The sequence below is a fragment of the Spodoptera frugiperda genome, chromosome 2, assembly GCF_023101765.2.
Source record: "Spodoptera frugiperda isolate SF20-4 chromosome 2, AGI-APGP_CSIRO_Sfru_2.0, whole genome shotgun sequence".
Lineage (NCBI taxonomy): Eukaryota > Metazoa > Arthropoda > Insecta > Lepidoptera > Noctuidae > Spodoptera > Spodoptera frugiperda.
Genome location: NC_064213.1, coordinates 8,228,133 through 8,238,274, shown reverse-complemented (window position 1 = coordinate 8,238,274; position 10,142 = coordinate 8,228,133). Strand labels below are relative to the sequence as shown.

Below are 10,142 nucleotides of genomic sequence, written 5' to 3'. Positions count from 1 at the left end.
TGATTTGTGTCGTGATCAAAACTAAGTTACTGAAATAAGTTGCTTGTTTTTCAAATTTGTTATTGTTCTTTAAACTTGGATTTACGTATAAATAAAAGCATTTGATTGTTAAATACAATTGACTTCTTATTCAGTAAAAACTGAAATAAATATTTTAATAATTGCATTGCATACAAGTTCATGAACGAGTTACATAACAATATGTGATTTGAGTACGTTAATATAATATGTTTTATAGATGATATTTTCAGAAAAAAATGCACAACAAATCTGTATATAAATATTTATTTACAATAAATTCAACATAAGAATACAATTACACTAAAGCCAATACAATTTATACATTATTTACAATACAGCTCTTTAGAGCACCGTTGTATAAATAACACAATTTAGATCGCAATGAGTATTATATTTACTACCTTTATAACTATTTAATGATTTTTTGTACATTGAAATGCGCGATTGATGTTTTTTGTACTACATCATTGTTCTGATTCACAAAAGCATAAAATACTAAAAAATAAATAAATTAGATTTAATCTACGTTTTACAGGAATGTCTACATAATCCGTCTTTAGCATTTTTGTTTGTCAACAAATATCGACCGATGTGATATTTGAATGACACAAAAATGTTTTACGAAAACGGATTAAAATTTCAAAAGCAATTTTGTATTTAAGTAACACAATGTAGGACGAAACAGCGAATCAAAAGATTAAATAACTTCTCACTCAAAAACATTAAAAAATTGTTACATAAATGAGGTGCTTTCTATTTCTAACATTTGCGGTTTTTAAAACTGCTGAGGCTGTGATTATGATTACCTATATTTCAAAATGTATTCGTATAATTGGTAACTGAGAGGTAACTGAGGCTTGTGTATCACCAATTTAACATTCAGAATAAATAATGTTTATTTACAATTGTTATCGATACATTAGTGTGTTTCGCCCTACATATTATCATTAGCCGAGACGGCAACGCTTTATTAAATATATCTACATAATAGAAGTGTGTGTATACTATGTTATCCGAAGTTCTCGAAGTGATGTATGAAGTAAGGCAGGCGCCGCGTCCTGTTCACTTGCTCGCACGCAGACATCACAGACTTGGTGAGAGGACGGGGACCGCACGAGAACACACCGATTTTTGATACCTGATAGAAACATTTTATTATTACTCACATTTTTTACATACATAAGTTATTACTTTTTTAAATAAGTTGATTATTAAAGACGTCTTTAATCACCAACTTAGTAGAAGACTTAAGTCAGAAGAATTAATTCATCACTAGCGTAACTCTAAGTAGTCAAAGACGTACAGAACCAGTCCTTTTTTGCATGCTATAGAAATATTAGCTAAACATCCTGCATTGTAAAACCTAATTAATACTATGTTAAGGCAAATAAATATTACTATGTTAAGGCAAATAAATATATTATTATTAATTATATGATACATTTCATAATGAGGGTCGAAAAGTAGTTTTCTTTTTCATAGAGCAGTGTTTAAGCTGTCATAAATACTCACATAACTATGTTTCTTCTGAACAAACTTGAGGAAGGAGGACATGTCCGGCCTTCCGAAGTGGTTCACCGCCTTCAATCCGGTGAACATTGACGTCCTTGACAGTCGCTGGAAGTGGTTCTCGCAAATGTACTGTGTGATAAAAAAAATCGAGTTAAAGAACATTTTTGTGTATTTTTCGTGGGACGGTTGTTTAGATAATTGAGAGCATCGCTGCATCGGTAGTGTACTTTCAGATAATTGACGCTGACGTTTAAAATTGCTTCAGATATTTGCAAAGTTTTGAAGGTTGCGCTGGATCTGTCGACCGCAACGTGCAATATTGCAAAAGGACAATGAAAAGGAGAGTGAGAATGTAATAAAAAAAAGAAACTATTTTACTGTCTAATGTAGTCAACCGTTTCCTTGGTGTAGTGAAGTGGTAATCTAGACTTAATTCAGTTTAAATAAGAGTGGTTTTTGTTAAATTGAAGTGACTCACCAGCATAGTAGTTCTGAGATCGAACTTGTGGAAGAACTGTGTGATGAAGATGTGTATCTCCAGTACATTGGTGACGTCCTTGCGCTCCACGTCGCGTAGTACGTCGATGAACCACTCGAAGTGTTTGTGTGAGGGACATATCCATAAGAAGTATACCTGTGTATAAATAATTAGAAATTACAAACTCCTGTATAACGTACTGACAACGTTTCTACGAAATAGTTTAAAAGGTGTTGAAAATCTTAATGTTTTTACTTTTCTTACTACAGACATTAGCACAAAAAACGGATATGTCTCACTTAACAATGTAACACGAAAATGCACTTTTAAATGCAATCGACAAATGGCTTTTATTATTGAGGTTATTGTACTGTGTTTAGATTTGCAAACGTAAACGTAAAAAGTTCGTATTGTTCAAGATAAGCATGACTGTTCCAAACTTTTGTAAGGTTGTTCTTTATTTAAATAATCAAAAGGTTTAATAGTGACTGAATAGTAGCTAGATGAATTTAATTTACATTTCAATGATTGATTAATTTCACTTGCGTTTCTATGATGTATTGCCCCATTTTAATTAATTCACTGAATTTAGAACATTTATTTAAATAAAAAACTTAAGTTCTGCCAGTAGTATTGAGCAACATTTATTTATCTTGACCTAAGTGCTAGGCAGATGTTTCGTCACCGTGTAACAAGTATTACACAAAAGGCTTAAATCCCTAGTTAGAGTCTATGTCATCACTTTGCATAAGGACTGAACAAAACATTGTAGGTCTGTAGGTCAATGTTGTAAACGGTAAGCCACGGTAAGTCGTGAGCAAATATAAATAAATAACTTCCAAATTCCATTGAATAATTACGTAATCTCGAATTTGTTATTAACTAAATTCATGCCTACAGACAGCTGTGAATAGACTTATTTCACGGTTTTATTTGCAAGAAATGAAACAAAAGGTTTCGATTGTGTTGAAATTAGGAAGTACCTTCAAAATCACGGAGAAACTTTGTTTTTTATTTTGCAACTATTCATTTAAGATAACAAACACACTAAACTAAACTAAACACTGAAAACACTGATTGATTGCAAACTTTAACGTATAGAAAATATACAAAGTATCTAAATAAGGATTTGGGACTATAATTTGAATACTCATTTCACCTTCATATTACGTATGTACGTAAATTTTTGTTTTATTAGCGTAAGCGTTTAATATATTTTATGCATAAACCTTACCTTTTTACAGGCGACCCCTGAGTATCGGTTGGTGGAGGTTCCAAAGACGAGGTCGTTAAGTATCGAGGCGTAGGGCGTGACTCCGATACCGCCGCCCACCATCACTGCCACCTCGAACTTGTACCAGTCTTGGTTGCCACCACCGAATGGACCTTGGATCCTAAGGAAAATGGTGATTATGAGTTTTCTTTTATGAAAAATAAGTATCGAAATTAATTTGGAAATCTAATAGCGATTTTAAATTATGTTGTAAGAAAATATACTTTACTCGCACTCAGAGACATTTAATGCTACTTAATCTAGCTAGTCTCTACGCTAGTGATTACCAATTGCTTTCAGAACAAAATGGTAACTAAGGAATAGTTTAAGTAATCATTAAATGACTCTAAAGTACGACTGTAACTTATTTAGTGGACAAGAATTAAATCTGGAATATGTTGCTCATATACCGGTTGGTAGCTTATGACAGACGCGTGTGAAAATAATAATTTCCTTTTAAATCATACCTGATTTTAGGATGATCTTCAGTATTAAAGTTGCAGGGATCGAAGTAATTCCTGAGTTTCCACGTCCAGGGACCTTGTGCTTTGATGTGACACGACAAGAAGTTCTCGTGTGGAGCTGAGGTTAATGTGAACGAGTGGAACTCTTCCTTCTTGAACGCCGTACAAGATAACCGCACCCATTGACCTGGTAGAAGAGAAGAAAGTTTAGTAAAGACCTATTAGGATTTTTGATAAAGGATATAATAGATTTAGCCAATTAATAGTGGTTTACCTGATAAATATTTTAGATTTGGTGGTCTGTAGAACTTTATTTTGATCACATCTGATGGTAACATTTCTGTTTCCAATACATCCAGTGCTAGATACTTAGTTCGTAGGGAAACCACCTGAAAAGAAATTCATATTAAAATCACCTTCATTGTTGAAGAAGAATATCTATATATATAAAACTCTTCCGTTACTGAGTGACTGACTGACAGACAACGCACAGTCGAAACTACTGGTCGTAGACAGCTGAAATTTGGAATGTAGGTTCCTTGGGATATGTAGGGGAGCACTAAGAAAGGATTTTTGGAAATTCAACCCCCAAGGGGGGAAAAGGGGTAAAAACGTTTCTATGAAAAATCTTATTCCTTGGGTTTATAAACTTGAAACTTGGCATGAACACGTACATAGGCAAGTAAATATGTTTGACATTATAAGTTTTTTCAAACTACCCTCCAATCGTGATTTAGGGGGTGCGATTGGGTGACTGATTTATTAACGCACAGCCGAAACCGCTCGGTATAGGAGTCTGAGATTTTGAACAGAGGTTCCTTTAGTAACATAAGTGAGCACTAAGAAGGGATTTTTGAAATGTCAACCCCCAAGGGGGGGAAACGGGATAAACTGAGCCGGGGCTGCGGGAAAGTTCTAACGAGATACCGTGGCCCCGGAACGCAAAGGGCAACTGAAGGAACGAGGTGGGTTTTAGTCAGTAAAAGTCTGACACTCCCTTCCGTTCCACCCAGAGCGGGAGAGGTCATTTGATGATTTCGCATCCTTAAAAAAAAAGACTTTGTATGACAACTTTCAGTCGTCTCTTTAACATACATAGTAACATACATAATTATGTACATACATGCATAACATTAATAACATCACAAATCCCTATTTTGTGTTAACACTACCCATACAAACAGCTAAAAGGAAACAAGTGAAGAGACGAAATTTGTCCGCATCCATTTTCACCTAAATTCTTAACGTTAATGAGATTTACTTTTTATTATCAGGTCAACCTAATAGCCTCACATGTACGTATAACTTCGTAAGAATTTTCTTTCAACTCCTAACCGTTGAGGAGTTGTACCTTCCATCATCAGCTCATTCACATGGGATGATGACTATCAGACGCAAATACTTAAACAGATCTATGAAATTGTCAAAAACGTAATTGCCTGTAAATTTGAGGTTTGCCCTTGATTTCCCTGGAATACCATCATCAGATCCTGACTAGGTAACAACGGGACCAACTTGAAAGTATACTCTACCGAACAAAAAAAGAATCACGTAAATCGGTCCATAAATCTCGACGTAATCGGTATGCATAAATAAAACACCCGAATTTTATTTTCTATTAACTATCACGAGAGCAAAAATCGAGCATTTTGTTGTCACATAACCGAATTACACGTGGGCGAAGCCGCGGGTGGAAAGCTAGTAGATAATAAAGTACTGAAAAATAGACACTGTGTCCTTTGTAAAAGATTTTCTTTGCAATGTAATCTTTTAAAAATCTTACCTTATCAAGTGTATAAATAATAGCAGGTCCCAAGAAGAATATCCAGAACCGAGGTGCTCCAGTGAGCCTGGCGAGGCCGTGTACGAGACAGAGCGCATAAAGTAGCACGTGTAGGGAGTGCGCGCGCCAGAACCATGGATATGCGCGCTTGCGGATCACCGGGTGCGCAAATACGAAGATGATGCACATTATCACGAATAACAGTACTCCACTCACACCTAAGAACAGAAGATAAATTTTGAGATTTCGAGCAGTTTTCAATAAAAAAGTTCTTAAAGATCCTCATCGTTTAAATATATTCAGTTAGTGTATATAAAACTGTTGTGTTATGTTGAAAAAGTGACTAGTAATGACAGTTTACTGTTCTTAATTCTAGATTTTATTGAAGAAGGTAATAAAATTCTACGAATTTCTTCGAAAATCAATATTTTAACAATGATTCTTACCAGTAACAGTTTGGAATACCCAGTACGTAATGCCAGGTCTGAAATCAGACGTGAAGTGTACTTCTTTGGTGAGACATCGTAAGTTCTCTACGGGCTGCGTTGATACGTGGTAGAAGTTCACCATATGGCCCGCCGTGTGTAGTAGAGAGAAGAATAGAGCAGTACACGCCACTATTTTGTGGAACTGTATGCTTGAGTCTAGTGGAATATATTGTTGTATGCTGAATTCCTGTAAAATTTTATGTATTGTCAAAGTTGTGCTTGTATATTTGTAGACTGCTAAGGCCTTATTTTCCTTCTTAGCTGAGAAAGTGTCTTCAAAATATTATGAAGAGTTGGTATAGTAGTAATCCCAAGGTAGAACTCACCTTTAATTTGGTCAACAGATTCCTCGACATGGTCAGTAGTAGCAGACTGTAGCAGAAAGATAAAGAGGCAGCAGAGCCTCTAGTGATGGCGATACCAACGCCCATGATATGTCTCAAGTCCAGATGTTCCGACATGAACGAATAATGTGCAAATCTTTCCACAAACAGTCCGATAGTTACCACGTAGAAGACGAATAGGTAGAAAATGTTTTGTCTGTTCTCTTCTAGGAATGTTGTTAGGTAGTCCCATTTTAGGAGAAGACAATGCCTGCAAAGAATATTAGCTGTAATGGCAATGGCGATCAAAAGAACTTATGAACGCCACCTATTAAAACGGGTTTTCTTATTATTATTACAATAGAGAAGTTCATGGGTAAGTTAAAATTAAGAAGATAAAGATGGTCCCATGTCTGGAATGCTTCATAGTTTGCTAATGCCATGGTTTTTAGAAAGTAAAAACTAAAGTTTTTGTAAAGTCCTTTCATACGGTACCTGGACTGTTCCATAGGTGGTTCGATATGGAAGCTGGTCATCCTCGCGACATTCGTGGATGTATCGAGGAAGTTTTGCTTGGCTCCCTTGCAGTCCAAGCCGATGGCGACAAACTCTCCCTTGTATTCTTTCATCATTACCTTGAAGTCTGAGTACGTTAGATGATCTTTGTGTTGGAGACCGGCATCCTGGAAAGTGACGTAGAATATGAAATTGTGTCTGTATCTTAAATTGACATAAATAAGATCCTAATAGTATATAAAGATAGCCCAAAAATTGCGTCAAATTAATGATTACTGCCGTACTTAGAGACATTTATTGTTTACTTAGAAGTATTCCGTAGTAACTATTTTGTTCCCAAAACAATTGCTAAGAACTGGGTTAAGAAACCATTGCATGACTATGAGTACGGCAGATAGAGATTCATACTCGTAGAATAATTTTCAAAAAAGTAGAAGTTCTTTTTGAAGGTCAGTTGTTAAATGTGGCAATAATTAAATGTAGCTTGTAGCTAGTGTTACACCAATAAGAAGAATTTTGTGACCTTGCAGTAACCATTAAAAATATCCATTTTAAAAAGATACGTTTTAGTAAATTATCCTAGAAACTAGTACTTACAGAAAACATGCCATCAATAAGTTCAGTAACGTGTTCGTCTCTCAGGGACGTGGTCCGGGCGATCTCAACGAGAGAGCGTAACATCTCACTGAGCTCTCCCTTGTCGATCACACCGTTACGATCATCGTCACACATGTCGAAGATAATGCGAAGTTTGTCTTCTGTTGCTCCTCGAGAAAATAGAACTACCGTGTCCAGAAATTCCTGTAAGTAAAGAATCAAAAAATATTATCACAAGATTTACTTGAAATGTGGATATTTATATTTAAATTATAATATTTAAGTTCTGAATGCAGGTTGCTTCCAACCAGGCTATCTGAAAGTTGTTGGGAGAGGCCTATATTCAGTGGTGGACGTTTTGTGGCTAAGGTGATGATGATTAACTAAGTATTTACCTGGAAAGAGATCCTGCCATCTCCGTCTTTGTCGACAATGTTGAACATTTTCTTCACGAACACAGCATCTGCTTTCATTCCAAGTGCACTTGCAAATTCACTCTTTGATAGTGATGTCCTCATTACAATAGACTGAAACAATAATTTAGGTTCATGTTATATTTCATTTTTTCTAAACAATTTAATGGTGTCATTTTTCGACCTTTGTGTTGTATTAATTCCAATTGTTAGTGTCGTGGGACGTATGAGTCCCGATGTGACTTGAAAGTAATAGAGCTTTTTTCTATAAGTTTATGTAAGGATACACCATCTATGTTTTAATTAGCACAATTTTTATGTATGCATTCGTGAACCTGCTTAGTATAAAGTATGTCATTACTCACTTCAGGATCAGCCTCTTCATTCCTACGATGCCTCTTCTCACCGGGAGCCAAGCCAAATGTAATGGCGTAAGCTTCTCTAAAGAAATGTTCCAGCTTACGTTGCCTCCGTTCTCTTGTTTCAGCTGTTGCTAGAATTTGTTCACGGTGACCCTGGAATATTCATTTACCATTATTAAAAGATTATTGTTAAAGAAAATGTACTGTAACTGTCAAAAGTCAATGTAATTTAAAATTCTTATGTAGGTGATATTCTTAACTTTATGAAAGTCTAATGTTTCTTAAAGAGTATATTATTTCCCTTACCTGGGTCAAGTTAAGTGCCTTCTTATGGTTTGCTAAAAATGTGTCCAGTTTGACTAGAAACTTGCGCCGTGAGGCTGCCGAGTCCATTTCTAACACGAGATCATGTTCCCGTGGTGCACGGATCAAGACTAGAGGACGCTTGTTGGTTCTGCTTTCCTGAAAAAGATATTGACGGAACATTAAATAATGAATAGTTCTTTTTAAAAAAGATACTTCAAATTAACTGCCCCTTACATAATACACTGCTGGACCATAGGCCTCCTTTACACAAGAAATATTCTAATCACCATGCTTTGACAAGCGAATCGTAAATAATAGTTTAAAAGGTTCAGATTATCAGAAAATGGTGCTGGTCTGTCTCTCTAAAGTATTATATGCTTATGTAATCGCCTTTTATGACACTTTCGAGAAAAGTGATATAGTAGTCAGGATGTATTATATTTTGCCGTCATCCCACGACAAACAGAGTTTCAAATTTAAACACTCGTGCATTAGATAATATTTACCTGACTTTCAAGAACTGTGAGTTGATCAGTATGATCCAGTGGTAAGGTTCGTAGTTTGTCTCCTTTACGGTCAGTGACGTGTAGTGCGGGTTCTGGTCCCAAACGCAACTTCACCAGCCTTTTGTGTGACGCATGCACCCATTCACGACACACCATTTTGTCCACTGAACCTGGAAAGCACCAAAATTATGATGAAACCTGGTTTATGTAAGGGTAACGCCTAATCATTTGACAATAGCAACTGGCAATAAGTAGGCTTATTAAAAACCTTTGTCAGTTGCCAAACAAATCGATAGCTATTGTACTAACCTTTGTACTGTGCATTTTTCAAATGCTCTTGTTGGATTTTGAGTTTTCTTCTGCGACTGTTTTGTAGTTTGACCACTCCGTATCCTGCGCCAGCACAGAGTATGGGGACGAAAGCGAGTATCAGGCAGGTGTAGATGTAGGCAAACTCGTTGCCCTGGAACAAATCACAAGTGGTGGTTTATCTTCTAGTTCAAGGTCAAAAGATTTAAGACGTTATTGATGATAGCATAACTGTTTAAAAACGTAATTCAATCAGTTTTAAGCCGCGCTCATAATCATGACCGGTTTGAAACTAGTCAAGTTACTTCAAACTCTCAACTTACTTCAAAGTAATCATAACCCCTAAGGTACTTGCAGGGTGGCAATTTAGAGGCATTGAGCTGGTACGGTTGAGGGCACGGGTCTCCAGCGCGCCAGTGGAACACATCGCGTTGTAAGTCACGCGGACCAAGAGACGTACTGTTCACTATTATATCCCACATTGTGATCTGACGCAGTTCCTCAATCTCTTCTTTAGTGAAGATACTGAAAATGTAAAAGAATAATTAGAATGCTTGTTTTATAACATTCTTGTATTTTTTTGAACTTGAGGAATGATTTAGACTTACCCATTCTGTTCGTTTTCAAACCAAAATCTGTCAGCGTCTCTGATCCTGGTAAACTGGTCTATTATGATGGCTCTGAACAGTTCGCCAGGATGCCCAGTAGATTCCAACATACCGCCTGGAAAGCCAAACAATGAATAATTAAATCAGTGTTGTCAATTTGTATCTAAGTAAATATTTTTGGAT

The 10,142-nt window shown here is 36.0% G+C and overlaps 1 protein-coding gene across 3 annotated transcripts in view; it reads right to left on the bottom strand.

Moving 5' to 3' along the window:
* Positions 1-269: 269 nt before the first annotated feature.
* Positions 270-10,142, bottom strand: part of LOC118269141 (dual oxidase) — a 47,534-nt gene continuing 37,661 nt past the window's right edge. For all 3 annotated transcript variants that reach the window (XM_050703280.1, XM_035584076.2, XM_035584077.2), the window contains 18 exons: positions 9,960-10,074; positions 9,675-9,876; positions 9,352-9,505; positions 9,043-9,212; positions 8,537-8,692; positions 8,234-8,383; positions 7,851-7,982; positions 7,456-7,659; positions 6,838-7,025; positions 6,346-6,613; positions 5,978-6,206; positions 5,532-5,749; positions 4,023-4,137; positions 3,752-3,935; positions 3,246-3,405; positions 2,012-2,167; positions 1,534-1,662; positions 270-1,159 (listed from right to left, as the gene is read on the bottom strand). In XM_050703280.1, coding sequence (XP_050559237.1) covers positions 1,031-1,159; positions 1,534-1,662; positions 2,012-2,167; positions 3,246-3,405; positions 3,752-3,935; positions 4,023-4,137; positions 5,532-5,749; positions 5,978-6,206; positions 6,346-6,613; positions 6,838-7,025; positions 7,456-7,659; positions 7,851-7,982; positions 8,234-8,383; positions 8,537-8,692; positions 9,043-9,212; positions 9,352-9,505; positions 9,675-9,876; positions 9,960-10,074 — 3,059 coding nt within the window. In that variant the 3' untranslated portion in view covers positions 270-1,030. The remainder of the gene's footprint in view (positions 1,160-1,533; positions 1,663-2,011; positions 2,168-3,245; positions 3,406-3,751; positions 3,936-4,022; positions 4,138-5,531; positions 5,750-5,977; positions 6,207-6,345; positions 6,614-6,837; positions 7,026-7,455; positions 7,660-7,850; positions 7,983-8,233; positions 8,384-8,536; positions 8,693-9,042; positions 9,213-9,351; positions 9,506-9,674; positions 9,877-9,959; positions 10,075-10,142) is intronic.